The following is a 21,007-nucleotide window of genomic DNA, read 5'->3' as shown; positions in this document are numbered from 1 at the left end:
CTGTGCCCCAGAGCTCCCTTTTCTATGTGGTAAGAGTGTAACTTAAACAAAATTTATAGTTTCTCCCAATTAAGAGATTACCTTGAATCTCAACAGAGGCATGGACTTTGGAATTTTAAACTATGTGGGATTTTAAACTTGCTAAGATTATAGGGATTTTTGAAATCAGGTTGAATACATTTTGCATCATCAGGTGTCTGTAAATGTGTGAGGACAAAGGCGGAAGGTTATGGCTTAAAATGGAAGTGTGTGAGTCAGCTTGACAGTGAGTGACGGTTAATCTTGTTTGTCAGGGTAATAGGACTTAGAGTCACCATGAAAACAAATTTCTGAAAATGTCACGAGGCATTTTCTAGATTAGGTTAAATGAGGTGAGAAACCCTACACTAAATGTGGGATAGCTCAGGGTCCTAGACTGAATAAAAAGATCATGGAGCCGGAACATTCATTTCTCTACGTTGTCACTGTGGATGCAGTATGACCAGCCGCCTCAAGGTCCTGCAGGTGCGACTCTCTACCATGCTGGGCTGAGTTATTGAACCATGAGCTGACATGAGCCCTGTTCCCTAGGTTGCCTTCGTTGGGTGTTTTGTCACTGCAGTGATGAAAGTCTTGGGTGTGCTGCACTATTCAGATCTTCTCCAGATTCCTGCTGTCCTCACCTGCAGTCTAGGCACGATGCTGTCTACCCTATAGAGTTGGGAGAATTAAATCTGCCATGCATATCACAATGCATATCACAATGCATATCACAATGCATATCACAATGCATATCACAATGCATATCACAATGCATATCACAATGCATATCACAATGCATATCACAATGCATATCACAATGCATATCACAATGCATATCACAATGCATATCACAATGCATATCACAATGCATATCACAATGCATATCACAATGCATATCACAATGCATATCACAATGCATATCACAATGCATATCACAATGCATATCACAATGCATATCACAATGCATATCACAATGCATATCACAATGCATATCACAATGCATATCACAATGCATATCACAATGCATATCACAATGCATATCACAATGCATATCACAATGCATATCACAATGCATATCACAATGCATATCACAATGCATATCACAATGCATATCACAATGCATATCACAATGCATATCACAATGCATATCACAATGCATATCACAATGCATATCACAATGCATATCACAGAGGTCAAAAGTAAAAAAGACCTTTGCTTCCATGTTAGAAGTATATTCAGGGAACTTAAGGACTTCGTGAAAAGGAAACTTGGAGACAATCAGTGAGACCATTTTGTTTCATCATGGGCAAAGAAGAAAGGAGCCTTGTGCTATTTTGGTGGGACTCTGGTGGTGGTAGGAGTTAGAACATATGCACATCAGACCACGCCTGATTCCCAGCGTAAAGTTCTGAATGTGCATGAGTAAAGGCCAATAACCTGAGCCCGCTTTTACACCAAGTTCTGAGCAGCTGATAGATTTAGTAGTAACCCTTGGCTTGCTGTAGTTTAGGTACTCGTTCAGTGTCCTTGGTTGGCCTAGAGCTCACCATGTAGACTAAACTTGGGTTGATTATCCTGCCTCTACCTCTAGGAAGCCAGGCATGTACCGTCATGCCCAGGATCCCCAAAAGTTTTCAGTTAACTTTTAAAATTACAATGCTGCCTTTGTTACTTTCTTGTTCCTCTGATAAAATACCTTAGAAAGAGCAATGTGAGGAAGAAAATTTATTTGGAACCAGCTCCAGAGGAATACAGTCCATTATAGTGGTGAAGATGTTGCAGCAAGCAGGGAAGGGAAGGTGCCAGAAGCAGAAACCTGATTGACCCCCTTCCCATTAGAATTGCACCCATTTTTGAGTTTTTTAGAAATGGAATCATTTATATCTTGCTTCTTTTACCTAATAGTATGTTTGTGAATTTTTTGTCTGTAGCTGCATATAATTGCTATTTGTAATCACTCATTGATGTATTGATTGCATTTTGGTTATTATGAATAATGCTGCTTTAAGCATTCTATGTTTTCCACTTATATCATTTTGTTATGTTAGAAAGGCATATAAGCGCCTGGAGCTGACCCTGTGCCACAGCTCTCCATACCCAAATCCTGACAGAAAAGAGCTGGTCTCCCAGGAGTGCTGACACACCTGAGAGCACAGGTGAGACCACCACTGAGGGACCGACCCAGAGCCCTCAGGACACAGGAATGGAAGAGCAGCCTGGGACAGGATCCTTTTGCTTTCCATCTGTGCCCCAGAGCTGACCCTGTACTAAGCTCTCCATACCGAATTCCTGCTTGGAGAGAGCTGGTCTCCAAGGAGTGCTAACACACAGACTTACAGGAGAGACAAGCCACTGTCAGAGACAGCAAGATCAGCTAACACCAGAGGTAACCAGATGACAAGAGGTAAGTGCAAGAACCTAAGCAACAGAAACCAAGGCCATTTTGCATCATCAGAACCCAGATCTCCCACCACAGTAAGCCCGGGATACCCTAACACATCGGAAAAGCAAGATTCTGATTTAAAAATCACATCTCATGGTGATGATAGAGAACTTTAAGGAGGATATAAATAACTCCCTTAAAGAAATACAGGAGAACACAGATAAACAAGTAGAAGCCCTTAAAGAGGAAACACAAAAATCCCTTAAAGAATTACTGGAAAACACAACCAAACAGGTGAAGGAATTGACCAAAACCATCTAGGATCTAAAACTCGAAATAGAAACAATAAAGAAATCACAAAGGGAGACAACTCTGGAGATAGAAAACCTAGGAAAGAGACTAGGAGTCATAGATGCAAGCATCACCAACAGAATACAAGTGATAGAAGAGAGAATCTCAGGTGCAGAAGATACCATAGAAAACATTGACACAACCTTCAAAGAAAATGCAAAATGCAAAAAGCTCCTAACCCAAAACATTCAGGAAATCCAGGACACAATGAGAAGATCAAACCTAAGGATAATAGGTATAGAAGATTCCCCAACTTAAAGGGCCAGTAAATACCTTCAACGAAATTATAGAAAATAACTGCCCTAACCTAAAGAAAGAGATGCCCACACACATACAAGAAACCTACAGAACTCCAAATAGATGGGACCAGAAAAGAAATTCCTCCTGTCACATAATAGTCAAAACACCAAATGACAAAGAATATTAAAAGCATAATGGAAAAGGTCAAGTAACATATAAAGGCAGACCTATCAGAATTACACCAGACTTCTCACCAGAGACTATGAAAGCCTGAAGATCCTAGGCAGATGTCATACAGACCTTAAGAGAACAAAAATGCCAGCCCAGGCTACTATAGCCAGCAAAACTCTCAACGTAGATGGAGAAATCAAGATATTCCATGACAAAAACAAATTTACATAATATCTTTCCACAAATCTAACCCTACAAAGGACAAAAGATGGAAAACTCCAACACAACTAGGGAAACTATAACCTAGAAAAAGCAAAAAAAAACTAATCTTGCAACAAACCCAAAAGAAGATAATATAATAACAAAAATAACAGGAAGCAACAATCACTATTCCTTAATATCTCTTAACATCAGTGGACTCAGTGCTGCAATCAAAAGACATAGACTAAAGACTGGGTATGTAAACAGGACCCAGCATTTTGCCGCATATGGGAAACGCACCTCAGTGACAAAGACAAACACTACCTAAGAGTAAAAGGCTGGAAAAAAAGTTTCCAAGCAAATGGTTCCAAGAAACAAGCTGGACAAAACAAACTTCCCTAACCTAAAGAAAGAGATACTCATGACCATACAAGAAGCATACAGAATTCCAAATAGATTGGACCAGAAAAGAAATTCCTCCAGTCCCATAATACTCAAAATACCAAATGCATAAAACAAAGAATATTAAAAGCAATAAGGGAAAAAGGTCAAGTAACATATAAAGTCAGACCTATCAGAATTACATCAGACTTCTCAACAGAGACTATGAAAGCTAGAAGATCCTGGGCAGATATTATTCTAATATTGAATAAAGTTGACTTTCAACCAAAAGTTATCAAAAAAGATAAGGACACTTATTCATCAAAGGAAAAGTCCACCAAGATGAACTCTCAATCCTGAATATCTATGCTTCAAATACAAGGGCAATTTCTACATTCATAAAAGAAACCCTACTAAAGCTCAAAGCACCCATAGTACCTCACACAATAATAGTGGGAGACTTCATACCCCACTCTCATCAATGGACAGATCATGGAAACAGAAACACAGAGAAACTAACTGAAGTTATGATCCAAGTGGATTTAACCGACAGCTATAGATCATTTCATCCTAAAACAAAAGAATATACCGTCTTCTTAGCACCTCATGGTACCTTCTTCAAAATTGACCATATAACTGGTCACAAAACAGGCCTCAAGAGATATAAGAAGATTAAAATAATCCCATACATCATATCAGATCACCATGGACTAAGGCTGGTCTTCAATAACAACAAAACAACAGAAAGCCCACATATACATTGAAGCTGAACAACGCCCTACTCAACAATGACTTGGTCAAGGAAGAAATAAAGAAATTAAAGACTTTTTAGAATTTAACGAAAACGAAGGCACAATATACCCAAACTCGTGGGATACAATGAAAGCAGTGCTAAGAGGAAAACTCATAGCTCTAAGTACCTCGAAAAGAAACTGGAGAGAACAAACACTAGCAACTTGACAGCACATCTGAAAGCTCTAGAATAAAAAGAAGCAAACACACCCAAGAGGAGTAGACATCAGGAAATAATCAAACTTTTGGTTGGCTGAAACCAACCAAATAGAGACAAAAAACTATACAAAGAATCAACAAAACCAGGAACTTGTTCTTGGAGAAAATCAACAAGATACATAAACCCTTAGGCAGACTAACCAGAGGGCACAGAGAGTGTATCCAAGTTAACAAAATCAGAAATGAAAAAGGAGACATAAAAACAATCTGAGAAAATTAAAAAAAATCATCAGATCCTACTACAACAGACTATAGTCAAAACTGGAAAATCTGGATGACAAGGGCAATTTTCTAGGCAGATATCAGGTACCAAAGTTAAATTAGGATCAGATAAAACATCTAAACAGTTCCATAACCCCTAAAGAAATAGCAGTTATTAAAAGTCTCCCAACAAAGAAAAAAAACCCAGATCAGATGGGTTTAATGCAGAATTCTATCAGATCTTCAAAAAAGACCTAATACCAATACCTAGTACCAAGTTAGAATAGTTCAAAACCTGTGGAATCTAGGCGTCCAGCTTGTAAATAAAATATCAGGGCTGTGTGTCTTTTATACGAGCTAGTTAGAATATAAAAATGTCATTTATAGGGCTCCATTCTTAGAATAAGCTATCCAAATCTATTAGTCCTTAGCTAACGTTTACATTCGTCCCAAACCTGCTAATTTGATACATTTGGAAGAAAGACACTCAGTTAAGAGGGAAACCATGGTGGGGGATAGGCTGCCCTGTGAGCTACAGAAGGTGGTCTAATCAGGTGGTCAATAAAATACCCTTCAGCTCAAACCACCAATACTCTTCAAACTATTCCACAAAATAGAAATAGAAGGAACACTACCCAATTCTTTCTTTGAAGCCACACTTATGCTTATACCTAAACCACACAAAGCCCCTACAAAGAAAGAGAACTTCAGACCAATTTCCCTCATGAATATCAATGCAAAAATACTCACATGCAGCTCGAGAGGAAGGAAGACCAAAGTGTGGATGCTTCAGTCCTACATAGAAGAGGGAACAAAATAATCAAGGGAACTAAAGGGTGGGAGGGACTTGGGAGGACGAGAGCAGGGGGAGGAAAAACGGCCTTCCATGGCCTCTCACAGTGCCCAGCCTCAGCTGCTCTTCATGACCTCTTCATGCCTTCAAAACCAGTACCAGCTGAGTGACTCTTACACATTACCAAGTCCAGCCACAGCACGAGGTACAACCTTGGCGTATCTGGAACACAGCTCTCAAAAAACACTTCCCAGATGATGTCACCTCAATGATGTTGGTCTCTTCCTAATCACCACTACCTTCTTAGCTCCAGCTGACCAGCATCAATTGTTCCAGTATCTCGTAGGTTCACTTTATTAGTTCTGGTTTCTTGTTAATCACAGCTGATTCTCCAACCCCAGCTAACCAAAACCACAGAATTTTTACAATCACAACATGGCCCTGACAAGAGTCTTTAATCTTCCCCTCTGAAATTTCACAAGCCAGGCCTCCATCTTCCTCACTGTTCTCAACATTATCTTTCAAGTTCCTACAGAAGCTCTTAACATCCCAATAGCTCTTCTAGCTCAAAGTTCCAAAGTCCTTCCACAGTCCTCCCCAAAACATGGTCAGGTTGCCACAGGAATAACCCCTCCTGGTACCAATTTGTCTTAGGGTTTCTATTCCTGCCCAAACATCATGACCAAGAAACAAGTTGGGGAGGAAAGGGTTTATTCAGCTTACACATTCACATTGCTGTTCAACACCAAAGGAAGTCAGGACTGGAACTCAAGCAGGTCAGGAAGCAGGAGCTGATCCAGAGGCCATGGAGGGATGTTACTTACTGGCTTGCTTCCCCTGGCTTGTTCAGCTTGCTCTCTTATAGAACCCAAGACTACCAGTCCAGGGACAGCACCACCCACAATGGGCCAGGTCCTCCCCCTTGATCATTAGTTGAGAAAATGCCTTACAGCTGGGTCTCATGGAGGCATTTCCTCAACTGAGGCTCCTTTCTCTGTGAAAACTTCAGCTTGTTTCAAGTTGACACACAAAGCCAGCCAGTACGGGGCTAACATTTGAAATGTAAATAAATAAAATGTCCAATTTTAAAAAAAGGACATAAATTTAAAATTCATCCATATTATTTTAGTTTCTTTCTACCCTATTTCCGATTTTGTCATGAAGACCATCCTACAGGGTTCAGTTTGACATTCTTATACATGTAGATGAAATTCAGTTTCCCGTATCCATCCTTCCCAGACTTTCATAATTACCCTCCTACATTTAGGTCATGCTATTTCAGCTTCCACATTGAGGGAGAATGTATGATACTTGCCGTGTTGTGCCTGGTTTATTTTTCATCATCCAGTTCCTTTTACTGTAAAAGGCAGGGTTTCAGTCTTCTCTCTGGCTCCATTGTGCTTATCTATAACTTTTTCTTGAGCTTCTCAGTGCACCTAGGTTTATCCATAGTCTCAGTAACTTGGACCTGCAGGTGTTTAGTACAGTGATTTTATTTCCTTCGAATGTGTTCTCAGGCTTGGGATAGCTGGGTTTTCCTTTAATTGTGGGGAGCGCACACTTCTTTATAGTAGCTATGCTTTACATTTCCAACAGACAGCATGACAGAATTCCTCGTTTGAAAAAAAAAAAGCCATTTTAACTAGGGTTTGGGTTATAGTTCCCTAGAGGCATGTAGGGCTAGTGGACTGTGTCAAGTACCTCAAACCCCAGGAATATCAGTGATTTGAGAATGGCATGAGTAGAGCCTCTCCTTTCTCTGTGCCTGCTTTGAAACAGGTAACCATGACACCCAACTGAGAGGACCACAGGCACTCAGGAGTGTAGCATAGGCCCTGGAGTTCTTCTCCATGCTAATCAGGTATCTAAATAGCCTTAGCCTTCAACAATGACCTTCCCTTCCTGGATATTCTCTTGCCCTTCCACTAATTGGTATATAGTACCTCGTCCACCCTGAATAAAATGCATGTGTCCCATCCACCCCCAATAAAGCAATATGAAGAAGCTAAGATCGTATCAGTGAGCTGCTTCACTAGAGATCACCACAGCGAAGGCCTTTGCCTAAAGAGCCTCAATACTGACTCCCAAATAAGGCCTTTCTCTTCTCCTACCCGTGTAGTACTTGGCACTTGGTCCAATCAGACCCTGCTCGGCTCAGGCTCTGTCTTCCCCTTCCTGCCTGGCATGCAAACACACTGAGGGGAAATATGGGCCTCGGACCCCTAATCCTGATTTCCTTTCCAGGTGCCTGTGTAGCTAGAGAGAAAACCAGGAACCACAGCATTCATGTCAGACTGCCTTTCCCTTTCCGGTGTGCAACAGAGTCTGACACCATGAAGGGAAACGGGTCGCAGCGTCTCCATTTTGGGCCTCTGCTCTGTCTTCTCTGACTGGCATGCCGAGGTCTGGACACTCCTGACACAATACCTCAGAAGCTGTTGATACTGAGCATTTCGTCTCTTCATTTTACTGATGAATTTCTTTGCTGCCTAGAAGCCTTTTATTTGGTGTTGTCATTTGCCTGTTTTTGCTTTTTTTTTTTTTCATGCTTTTGTGATCAAATGCATAAACACATGGATAATTGAAACGATAGTTTCAAGTTTTACATTTAGGTTTTTGGTCCATTTAGGTTTGATTTTTGTAGTTTGTTAGCAATACGTTCAATTTTAAAAAAAATTCATGCAAGATATTCATTTATTAAATGCTTTTTAATGCATCTTTTGAAATGATCATATCAAGTGATTTTACCCACTGAGTCATCCTGTTAGCCCTTATCAAAATTTTAATACACTTATTTAACAATTATGAGCTTACTCATTTACTGTGTTCATGTCTATTTGTGCATGCATGTATATGGGGTGGTGCATGACACTGCACATATATGAAGGTTAAAGGATAACCCACAAAAGTTGGGTCTTCCATTTTACCTTAGTGCCCTGGGATTCAAACTCAGAGAGGCTTAGTGGCAAGTGCTCTTACCTGATGAACTGTCTCATTGTTTATTGATTTAAAAATATTGAACCATTCTTGGATCCCTGAAATAAATTCACTGATCATAGTGATATTTTGTGTGTGTGTGTGTGTGTGTGTGTGTGTGTGTGTGTGTATGTATGTATGTATGTATGTATGTAACCTTTGTGCCTTTTTGATGTACTCTTCTGCTGAGTCCTGCTTGGGCCCTGAAGCAGAGCCATTAGGGTGTGGGCCTCCATGAGTGTTGATAGTTGCTGTGGGCATAAAGCTTGTACAGATTTTTCATATTTTTCCTTTGAGGAGTGTCCTCTCTGCCAAGTTTAATAACTCCATGATAATCAGAGACAGCACAGGTTCGGGAGGCAAGGGTGTGTCTTAATGTCTCAGCAAAATTGTAGAATATTGTGAAGGCTTTAAGGCTGTGGGAAGGAACTCTGAAAACATGAACTCAAAAATGTTTTTCAACTATGCAAAATATAAGGATTGAATATGAATTGTATAAGGTGCCTCACAGGTGTAAAGGAGCAGAGGCAGCTCTACTGTGAGCCAGCTTGTCGGAAAGATACTAGGGAGATAAAGAAATTTAGGGAGTGGTGATCACAGGACAAGATCCCACCTAGCTAATTTTTGTTTGTTGGTTTGTTTATGCTTACAAAGGCAGGCAGATTTCTGAGTTCAAGGTCAGCCTGGGACCGAGGGAGTTTAGGTTCAGGCCCAGGCATGGTAGGAATGTAATTCTAGGACAGAATCCCAACTGGCTAAGTTTACAAAAGCAGGCAGACCTCTGAATTCTTTTACAATATTAAAAAAAGTACTTCCTGTCCTTTTCTAAGACCAAGAAGCTAAGGTCCTGGAATGCTGATTCCTGGGATGGTCGAGAGGGAACCTGGAGTAGATGACCGAATTGATATGTAAATAAAAGACTGGACTTTTGTCTGCAGAGACAAGCCAGCAGAGAGCAATGGCAGTTCTCTCTCTTTTTTTCGTTTTCTTTTTTTTTTTAAAGATTTATTTATTTATTTATTTATTTATTTATTTATTATTAGTACACTGTAGCTGTCTTCAGACACACCAGAAGAAGGCATCGGATCTCTTTACAGATGGTTGTGAGCCACTATGTGATTGCTGGGAATTGAACTCATGACCTCTGGAAGAACAGTCGGGTGCTCTTAACCGCTGAGACATCTCTCCAGCCCTCTCTCTTTTTCTTAGATAAATTTTTAGCAAGAGCTGATCTGTCCAGATATCTCTGGAGAGTGAGCACAGCTCTTTTAGAATTTTCCATAGCTCTTTTAGATTTTTAAAAGTAGCTTGGAGAGCTAAAACAGCTCTTTTAGAATTGTTTTTCTAGAAAATCGAAGAACTTTTTATAGCAGCTTTTCTGACTTTGGTTGGAAAATCTATGAGCTATCCAGAGAGCTTTTAGAATTTTTTTTTCTAGCAAGAGAGAGCTGTCTGAGGTAACTTACAGAGTCAAGAACTAGCTACAGGGGGCTGCTAGGGAGACAACTCATGCAGAACATAGGCCATCAGCTTGGACGCAGAATTTGACTTCAAGTGATTTGTTTCTCTGCTCTCAAACACCCCCTCTCTCAGGAACCCTTCTGCAAGCCAAGGCTGGTCCTTGGCACTCTTCAATGGATATTTTGTTGGGAAATTTTACTTTTCTGTTCTTTAGCTTGTGTGTGTGTGTGTGTGTGTGTGTGTGTGTGTGTGTGTGTGTGTGTATGTGTGTGTGTGTTAGTTATCAGGGCAATGCTGGACTCATACAATAAGCTTGGAAGTTTTCTGTCCCTTTGAATTCTTTAGAATACCCTGGGGAGAGTATTACCCTTTATTAAAAGTTTGGTAAAATTCAATAGTAAAGCTACTCTGTCCTGTTAGTTTATTTATTTTTAACTACAATAGTTAAACAGTCAGTTTTTATTTGTTTGTTTGATCTGTTTGGTTTTTTTTTTAATGTTCTTTCAGTTAAATTTTTGGCAGATCATATGTGTTCAGAAATCAAGTCCGATCAGTGTAGGTTTTCCATTTTGTTGGCATGTAGGTTATTTGTATTACAGCTCTAATATTGGCTGTAAGGGTTTGTTTTTTTTTTTTCCTCTAATTTTATTTGAATCTTCTTTTTTTTAGTATCTAACTGAAGGTGTATTGAGTTTACTTTTTTTTTATAAAACCAATGTTATTTATTTGTTAGTGTTTTCTATAATAAAGTTTATAAAATTAAAAAAAATTGAAAAGGAAAAAAAATTGAAAAGGCAAACCCCCTGTTTTGTTTATCTTTTGTATTTGTTCTATTGTGTTTATTTCTACTCTGACTTTTGTTCTTTCTCCTTTTCAGTTTGGTTTGTTCTTCCTTTTCTGGGTCCTTAAAATGCCTGATTAGGCTGTGTGCTTTAAACCTTTTTTTTTTTATATATTATATGAGCATTTATTGCTATAGAATTCTTACCACTACCTTTGCTGTCAAAGGTTTGTTGTTGTTGGCATTCGTTCCTGCGCTGCCGTGGTCTCTAGCGAGCAGCTCACGGGTACGATCTTAGCTTCTTCATATTGCTCTATTGGGGTGGATGTGGACACACACATTGCTCTATGGGGGTGGATGTAGACATTTTATTCAGGGTGAACGAGCTTCTTCATATTGCTCTATTGGGGTGGATGTAGACATTTTATTCAGGGTGAACGAGCTTCTTCATATTGCTCTATTGGGGTGGATGTGGACACATACATTTTATTCAGGGCAGATGAGGCACTATATACCACAAATGGTGCTGGTCTAACTAGATGTCTGAGCGTAGAAGAAGGACTCAAGTCCAAGTGGATCAAAGGCCCCAACACCAACCTGATAAGAGAGAGTGGGGAGTAGTCTTGAATGCACAGGAGGCCACTTTCCTGAACAGAACATCAAGAGCTCAGGCTCTGAGATCAACAGTTCGTAATTGGAGCCTCACGAAACTGAAAAGCTTCTAGAAGGCAAAGGACACAACGGCAGCCTACAGAATGGGAAAAGATCGTCACCAACCCTGCATATGACACAGGGCTGACATCTAAGATACAAAGAACTCAAATTAGACATTAACAAACCAAATAACCCAATTAAAAAATGGGGTACAGATCTAAACAGATAATTCTCACAGAGGGATTTCTAATTGATTAGCAGCACTTAGAGAAATGGTCAATATCCTTAGTCGTCAGAGAAATACGGATCAAAATGACTCTGAGACTCCATCTTACAACCACCAGAACAGCTAAGATCAAAACTCAAGGGACAGATCATCTGGCAAGGATGTAGGGCACAGGGAACTCCTTCACTGCTGGTGGGAGTACAAACTTGCACGACTTTGGAAATCAAGTGGGCAGTTTCGCAGAAAGTTGGGAACATAAACATTTTAAAAATTGATTCTATCAGATGTTTTCTCTCAGCTACTAACGATGCATTTCTCAAATGTGTCTTAGACACACAGCCATTCATTAAATTTTTTTTCAAAGTACCTTCTTAAAATAAAGACTTCTAAAATTTAAATTTAAGGAAGTCTTTTTTTTTTCTGATTGCATCACTTTTGATTAAAAAAATCATCAGTTTTATTTGTGTGGATGGCTATGCAAATGGATAAATTAATAAATCCATCAGATTATAGTTTTATGTATATATTATATACTTGTTTGGAGAATGAGGGAGATGGCATAGGAAAAGGCTGTCCTGCAGCCTAGAGACTTGAGTTTTATCCTTAGCACTTACTTTTTTTTTTTTTTTTTTTTTTTTTAAATCAGTTGTAGCACCTATAGTCATAGCACTAGGGAGATAGAGACAGGAAGATCTTTGGGGCTTGACAACAGCAACACTAGCTACTGCAGGTTCAGTTGGAAGGAAGGAAGGAAGGAAGGAAGGAAAATAGGTAGGGTAGGTAGGTGGGTGTAGGGTGATTGGGGAAGATATTTGATCTAACCTCCACAAGAACATACACATGCATATGCAGAATACACAAGGAAGAGTTTTATTGTACTTGTCTTTCTAGTCTCAGTGTTTTTTCCCGTCATATTTACCAGGTCTGTAGGACTCCTGGGAAGTGGGAAGCAAGTGAACTTAATTTTCCCCAAGAATAGTTTTGAAGGTACCAAGATGTGGCTTTAAATAGCAGCTCTATCATTAGTTTTTAATGTGAATTTTGATGGTTTTTCTTAAGCCATGTGGATCTGCTTTCTTTTTTTTTTGGTTCTTTTTTTCCGGAGCTGGGGACCGAACCCAGGGCCTTGCGCTTCCTAGGCAAGCGCTCTACCACTGATCTAAATCCCCAGCCCCTGCTTTCTACTTTTTAAGAACTCTTGGATAGTTATTTTGTTGCTGAACTTGTTTCTCCATTGATACTCTGAAACCCATTGTAAATCTTTTTTTCATGTGCATAAGATCAACAAGCACATAAAAGATGCTTAGCAAATGTTTTAGATTTGTTAAATTTACAAATTGGTCAAGTAAATGGAAGTAAAACTTTGATGAATGAAAACATTTGATTTCCATAAAGCAAAGTTCATGTCTGCCACATACATAGAAGATATTTTTTAGTTTTGTATGCGTATTTATGAAAAGATTTGTTTTTCTCTTTTGAGACAAGGTTTCTCTGTTGTAGTCCTGGCTGTTTTGGAACTCATCCAGTAGATCAGGCTGGCCTTAAACTCAGAAAACCACCTGTGTTTGCCCCCGGAGTTCTGGGATTAAAGGCAAGTGCTACCACTGCCTGGCTGTCGAAAGAGTTTTAGAACTTTCATTTGGCTTTCAAGGAAAAGTGTGGCAAATTATTGTATGTAATTAATTGTAGTTAAGCACCACGTTACTGAAGGTATCATTAGGCCGTATAATTAACAAAAAAGGGGGAGTTGTCAATACATTTGACTGTTTTAACTTAAGGCATGTACTTCCTTTATCAGCACTGTAACCATTTGTAGGGAAAATGCCGTTTCTTCTTCAGTATTTCATGTGGGAGAGGCAAAGGAATACTTTGTCGTTATATTCTTTCCTGAATCAGTTCACTAGCATTTGTGTTTTCAGTTTATTCCGTGATATTAAAACAAATGACCCAACTGCTTGGCTAATATCACATTTGATATGTTTATACCATGTGACCAGGATACCTGAGAACAACATGTAGGGAGGAATTATTTATTTTGGCTCCCAGCTTCAGAGGTGCCAGGCCATCATGACTGGAAGGGCAGGTTGGAGCAGAGCTGTTTCTATTTTCTCAGCCAGAAAGGAAAAAGAGACAAGAACCACTTGTTGCCTTAAAGACGCTTCCCAGTGACTTTCTCCTTCCACAGGCCCGCCTCGTACCTCACCTGTCAGCTGTAATGGGGTAGTATGAACAGCAAGGCATCTGCCCTTGATTAGGTCAGTGTCTGCTGGTTTTAATTATCTTGGAAGTACCTTCACAGACGGACCCAGAATTGCACTTCACTAATCTCTAAAGCGTTGACTCAGTCAACGTGATAGGACTAACCAGCACGGAGTCCATGGTCTTCTTTGATTTGAAGGTTACCTGTGTTTCAGTGCTTTTGGTTAGTGGGGAAGGAGGAGCTGGATCTTGCCTGTTGTTGTGATAAATCATGTGTATCTCCCTGGAGAACGGTCGGACTCCACAGAGTTGTTGTAAGGATGGGTGAGCGAGCCAGTTAGCACTCCGGACACTGCTCAGTACACACTAGGAATAGCACTGCCGCTCCACTGCTACTTTTACTATAGTGTTTAAGTGATGTTTCCTTACTATCAAAGGAATACTCAGTAGCTATCACAGTGGGGATCTTTTTTTTCTAGCATACAAGCGGTGCATTATTAGTAAAGGACACAAGTTTGGCAGAGGAAGAGGACAGGGATGCTGCATCTAATTTTGAATTTGCTAAACTTGAGGTGCTTATGGAACACCCATCTTGAAATTCTCTATGTGAACATGAAGAGGGAGCAGGATCGTTAGTTAGCTATGAGCCTTGGGTGATGAGTGAGATGATTTGTGTCTCTACCGTGGATCTAGGGGAGAAGCCTCGGACATTAATCTTTAAAGAGTCAGTAGAGAGCAGAGAGGAGAGCACCTAGGAGTTCATAGGAGGGAGTGAGGGTAACCTTGAGAGTACTGCCTCCTCAGCAGAACCATTAATGCAGGATCAGCCCAGGGAGATGAGCCTGGGCACTGAACCAAGGGAGCGGCATGGGACGTAGCAAAGATTGCGTTAACTTGAATTTTGAATAGTAGTTAACTATTTTATTATGTTTATTAAAAAATTACTTCTGTAATAAATACAGTGATGTTAAATAGAAGATGAGAAATAAGGAAAATATAATGAATTCTGTCTAAAAGATGTTCCCTAGTATTCCTATGATGGAATATAGAATTGAGTAATCCTTTGCACAAAGGTGGAAGGAGCATTGCTCGGCTTTGCTGAGGATGCTGAGGTGATGGAGGCACAGCTTCTGTGTTGAAGGCATGCTTTCTCAAGGGGAAGAGGCTGAGGTAAAGGAGGAGGACTTCAGGCCTGTGTGTCCCGTGATGCTGGAGTGCGTCCAAGCTTAGAGCACAGTGGGAAGGTGCACGAGGAGTGATTCTGTTCTTCTGACAGCCAATATTTCTCTTTCTCTTTTCTTCAGTTGGAGAACATCAATTGACAGGCCATAAAGTGGCAGTTAAGATCTTAAATAGACAGAAGATTCGCAGTTTAGATGTTGTTGGAAAAATAAAACGAGAAATTCAAAATCTTAAACTCTTTCGTCATCCTCATATTATCAAACTGTAAGTATTTTTGTGCTTGAAAATATAAGAGAACTGTCCTGAAATAGTTGACCCGAAATTCTATAAATACCTTAAGTTAATTTTAGGAAACATCAGTTTCCATGTTCATGTTCAGTTTTAATTCATTACCCCTCTGTCAGTTCTTCAGTGCACATTCTTGGTTTAAAATTAAAGCCTTGATTCAGAGTTGGTACTAGTCACGTGATGAGTATAGCCTTGGAGGTTGATTCTTTAGAATTCACTCTGGAGATCACTCAGCATTTGTAATTCTATGTTGGTTCTTTTCTTCTTTTTCCTCTTTCTATTTTTAATTTAAAAGTAATATCAGGCCAGGTGTAACAGTACATTATTGTAATGTTACTTGGTGACCAGGGCAAGAGGGTTGTGAGTTTGAGGTCAACCTGGGATATATAGCAAAACTGGTCTAAAAATGGTAAATACTGAAAGAGCTGTAAGCTAGTTAGTTAAACTGAAAGATAATTTAACTAATTAGATATAGAAAATCTAGATATTAAGGATGCAGTAATCTTCTGTTATGTTTAAAGTTCTATAGAGAATAGATTACCATTCTAGATGCAGAAAATTTCTTTATTGTACTTTAAAGCTAGGATGCAGTTTTTATAAAACAAATGTTAATTTTATTCACTCAAGGAGTACCTGAGGGTAGCCAAGAACTGTGCCGAGCATTCTACATTTATAATCCCATAATTTCATCATGACAAGTCTGTAAGGTAGGCTTACTTTATTGGTAAGAAGACAGCATACCCAACAGGGATAAGCAACTAGAAAAGTTAATTTGTAGCCATGGTTTTGACCCAGTTATATTTATATATTGTTATTCAAGTATGTAAACAAAGAACAATATGGTTTTTATAAATGCCAAATTAGTTAGTGAATATAGTACTAGAAATCGTAGAAAGAGAGTTAATGTATATCTTGATTCAAATAAGATTGCTGCATAAGAAAGCCTATTTAAGATCAATGTAAAGATATTAATCTTTTAGATTTTGTTTGCTAGTATATTAAAATCAGAATAAATTATATTTAGCCTAAAAATTAGTCAGTGAACAATCTTTTCTTTTTCTTTCTTTCTCTCTCTCTCTTTTAATTTTTGAAAAAGGGTTCTCTGTATAGCCCTAGATTCCCTAGAACTTGAACTGTGTACCAGGCTGGGTTCAAACTCAGATATCCACTTGCCTCTGCCTCCTAAGTGCTGGGATTAAAGGTGTGCACCACCATTGCCTGGCTAGTGATCAATCTTTTATGAAAATCATTTTATCCAATCTACCCTATTCCTTTCCCTCCAGTCCCCCTTCCCCACTTTTCAAGTCCAACTTCAAAGCTCTTTTAAAACCCCCAGTGAGCAATCTTTGAATATCTGTTAATGGGGAGCACCTTGATAACCCTGTGGAGTGCTTTGGTTTATTTGATGATAGTCAGCAGGATAAGAGCCCTCCAATGTCTGTCTTCTCACCTCAAGAACCCGTGAATATTGTCTGTTACATTGGAAAGAGAAACTAAGGTGACTGTTATCTTACGCTGAAAGGGGGGAGATGGTTCTGGATGGCTCGAGAGCCTACGTAGACACCGTGATCCTCAAGACAGGGGAGAAGGAGGAGTCAGAAAGGTCATCTCGAGCAGTTATGGGAGGACTCTGCTGGCTAGTGGAGGCTTACGAGATGGGGAAATGTCTGTGCAACAACACAGGACAGCCTCCAAAGCCAAATCTGCAAAGTGGACTTTGCTCTGGGCGTCTCCAGAGGCACCGAAACCTTGCCAACACCTTAGTTCCTGCGTTAGGCTACTAATCTGCAGAGCTATAACTCAAGCCTGTTCTCTTCAGCCTCTTACCTTTGAAGTATGCAGGCAAAGAAACAGTAACACTGTTCTGGTTAGCTCTTGTCAACTTGACACAAACTGGAGTTTTCTGGGAACAGGGAACCTCAGTTAAGGAATTGCCTCTCAGTTTGGCCTACAGGTATGTCTGTGGGGCATTTTCTTGGTTAATGACTGGCGTTAGAGGGACTAGCCTACTGTGGGCAGTGCCAAGCTGGGGAGACAGTTCTAGGTAAAAAGCAAACTGAAAAAGCCTCGGAGAGTGATCCAGGAAGCAGTGTTCCTTTACTGTCTCTGCTTGTGTTCCTGCCCTTACTTGTCTTCATGCTGCACTGTAGTCTGCAAGATGAAGTCAGTCCTTTCCTGCCCATGTTGCTCTAAGTCAGTATTATCACAGCAATCACAGCAACAGAAAATGAAGCTAGAACAAACAGCAAGTTGTGATTTCCCCTCCCAGGACAGGAGAGCCCTCTCTGGCCTGGACCTATTATGTGTACCAGAATAGCCACAAGCTCACAGAGTTCTTCCTGCCTCTGACTCCCAAGTGACAGAATTAAAGAGAGGTGCCACCAAGCCCAGCTTGTGAAATCCCTAAGATGCATGGTTGGTACAATTTACAGGCTTTGAAATATTTAGTTTTTGTTGTTGTACTTTTTGTCAGTGCACTATTGCAAATTAAAATATTTGGTGATGGAGCCCACATAGTGCCATCTTGCCAACATCAAGAATATGCCACCGACTGTTCCTAGTTGGCTAATACTTGGTTTGGTGTGCCATTGGGTGATACAATTGCCATGAAACTTCCAGCTTTGCAGTAAGCTTCAATGCTATATGATACTTTAGGTTCGTTCCATTATAAACATAGAATCACATGGCAATATTTGATTTTAAGACTACCTTTAGTACTAAGTGCTAGAATGTGAATGTAAAAGGTTTGGAGGGTTAGTATACAATACAACCTGTTGAGGATAATGCACCTCTCTTCCCATTTACTCTCTAACTTTTAAATGGCATGCTTCGTAGTGTTATGTAAGAAGTAACTGTTGGCATTGGTAGAATGCCAACACAAAAGCAAGCACTGGCCTCCTGTGAGCTGATTCTATTCTTCCTTGAGCTGACTCCAAGTAGTTTTCAGTAAACTGAAGCAGTTCATTTTTTTTTTTTTAATACAGTCTTGCTGTTATAACCTAGGCTGACCTAGATAGAACTACTGTGTAACCCAGTCTGACCTCCCCATCAAACTCACAGTCCTGTGTTTGCTTCCTTAATGCTGTGCTGGTGACATTGTGCCCTTCTTACATCTGACTTGACTCCATATTGGTATTGACTCCAATGGCTTGTAAGCTAAATCTCTTTGGGTTTTGCTGCTTACTAGCTATTATGTATAAGAGGAGAAACCTGAAATGGCCGTACTAAAAGTATCTTGTACCAGAGTGAGGGTAGAGAAGGAACAGATGCCTCTGACTGGGCTTTTAAAAAGCTAGCCCTGGAAGCTCCCATTTGGAGTGTGTGATATAGATTTGTTCTGCCCTTGAAAACATAGATTGCGTTTTATCACTGTTTTAGTTTAATTCTGTTGCTGTGATAAAATACCCTGACAACAAGCAATTTAGGGAGGAAGGGAGTTTACTTGGCCTGTAATTACAGTTATAGTCTATTGCTGAGGGAAAGTCGGGTCAGGAACACATAGTTAATCACACACATTACTTCCACATCAGGAGCAGAGAGGAATGATTGTCTCCTGCTGGCTGCTGGCTGCCAGCCCTTTCCCCTCTTAGACAGTTCAGGAACCAGCGCATAAGATGGTACCACCCACAGCAGGCCAAGTTTTCCTACAACAGTTAACCATTATGACAGCCCAGTCCCCAGCAGACATGTTCATAGTCCAGTCTGATCTAGATAATTCCTCAACTGGGCCTTCCTTCTCAGGTGACTCTGGGTTGTGGCAAATTGTTAATTAAAACTAGGAGCACAGTCAACAAGCAGCTTATTGTAGAATTTAAAACCTGATTTCTCACATTGTAATTTATCAGTGTTTTCTTGTTGCTGTTTCTATAATTTATTAACAATTTTTGTCTCATTCTGACTTAGAGTTAATTATTGTAACATTGTACTAAAATAGCTATAGAACAGCCTCAGAGTTGGTCAGCAAGTAATTAGCGGAGATGAATCAGTGCTTAAAGCTCTTACATTTTCAGCCATGAACTTAAGTCATTCATCCACATTGCCTCTTGAATTGTGAATCTGAATTTTTTAAAAAGAAAAACACTCATGTTTTCTTCCAACTGAGAAAGTTTATTGACATAGCCTCTAGTAATGTTAGTGTTAAACACACACACACACACACACAGAGACAGAAAGAGAGACAGAGACAGAGACAGAGACAGACAGAGACAGAGACATACACACAAAGAGATCTGATTCATAATCTTTGTTTTGTTCTTTCTTAACTTTCTGTCAAGAATAGTTTCATTATTGCCTTTAGAATCAGTCAGAAAAAGTGAAGACTGACAGATATTTACTGAATTATTTTTTTATTAACTTAAAAAGAGCAGTGTTTGTTTATCCTGAGAGCCACTGACAAAAGTCTAAACATAACAACTGAGATGGAAAGGAAAAGTGAAAACTTTCCGAGACTCTAGAATTTATGGAATTGGTCTTTATTTTTGTTTTCTTCTTTCCTCTGTAGTTCTTAAAGAAATTCGAGTTACACTCAAAAGGTGAATACTTCTTATATAGGAAAAGATTTTTTTTCTGGCTAATTATTTAATCTACTTCTTTAAGCCCATCTTCAGCTTTTAATTAAGAGTATTCACCATCTTGAATGTTGTGATCCTCAGGTTTCCATGACCTAATCTTCTGGTTTTCCCCTTTTTTTGTTTTTTAAGATTTATTTATTTATTTAATGTATATAAGCACACTGTAGCTGTCTTCAGACATACCCGACCCCATTACAGATGGTTGTGAGCCATCATGTGGTTGCTGGGATTTGAACTCAGGACCTCTGGCAGAGTAGTCGGTGCTCTTAACCTCTGAGCCATCTCTCTAGCCCCTGGTTTTCCCTTTTTGTTCTCTGCCTAATCTTAAAAGTTTCTCTTTACCCTTACGCTCAGTAAATACATTAAGTGTGTACTTCAACCTGCTGGGCTCATGCAGCCTTCTGAGTGCACACTTCAGTGACTTCCTTACTACCAAAGCATCACTTGTCATCTCTGTAAGGCCTCCCATTTGTTTTGCTGTCCTGAACATAGTTGTGAGAAAGGAGAGGAGCACTCTTCTAGGGTGAAACTGAGTGTGAGCATCCTGGGAAGGGAAGATTGCTATAACGGCCAGAGCAGAATGGAGATAAGGTCACGGGAGACAGGTTTGGGTCTTCTACGTTGGGGACTTTGGGAGAGCTAGAGGACTGCCTTGACTGTGGTATAGAGGAAGAAATGGAAGCAGGAAGACCAGCAAGAAAGCCATTGCCGTTGGCTAGCTGAGAGACTGTGGTAGCTTTAACTACTTTGATGGATAAGGTTTGTGGTGTCTGATATAACAACCACTAGACATGTGTATTCTTTTAAAGATAAAATTAACTGTAATTAATGGTTTAACTTTTGTGCTTAGTAAGTAATATAGACAGAACAGCTATGAAGTAATCTATCTTTATTCTTTTATATATATATATATATA

At 39.7% G+C, this 21,007-nt stretch overlaps 1 protein-coding gene across 3 annotated transcripts in view; it reads left to right on the top strand.

Annotated features, from left to right (window-relative positions):
- The window catches only part of Prkaa2 (protein kinase AMP-activated catalytic subunit alpha 2), a 71,733-nt gene that overhangs the window by 16,572 nt on the left and 34,154 nt on the right, over window positions 1-21,007 (top strand). For 2 of the 3 annotated variants that reach the window (NM_023991.2, XM_087551293.1), the window contains 1 exon segment: window positions 15,355-15,496. The exons of the other annotated variant lie outside the window; for it this stretch is intronic. In NM_023991.2, coding sequence (NP_076481.2) covers window positions 15,355-15,496 — 142 coding nt within the window. 3 annotated transcript variants of the gene reach the window in all.

The sequence above is a fragment of the Rattus norvegicus genome, chromosome 5, assembly GCF_021556685.1.
Source record: "Rattus norvegicus strain SHRSP/BbbUtx chromosome 5, alternate assembly SHRSP_T2T, whole genome shotgun sequence".
Classification (NCBI taxonomy): domain Eukaryota; kingdom Metazoa; phylum Chordata; class Mammalia; order Rodentia; family Muridae; genus Rattus; species Rattus norvegicus.
This window is presented reverse-complemented; position numbering and strand designations above follow the sequence as displayed.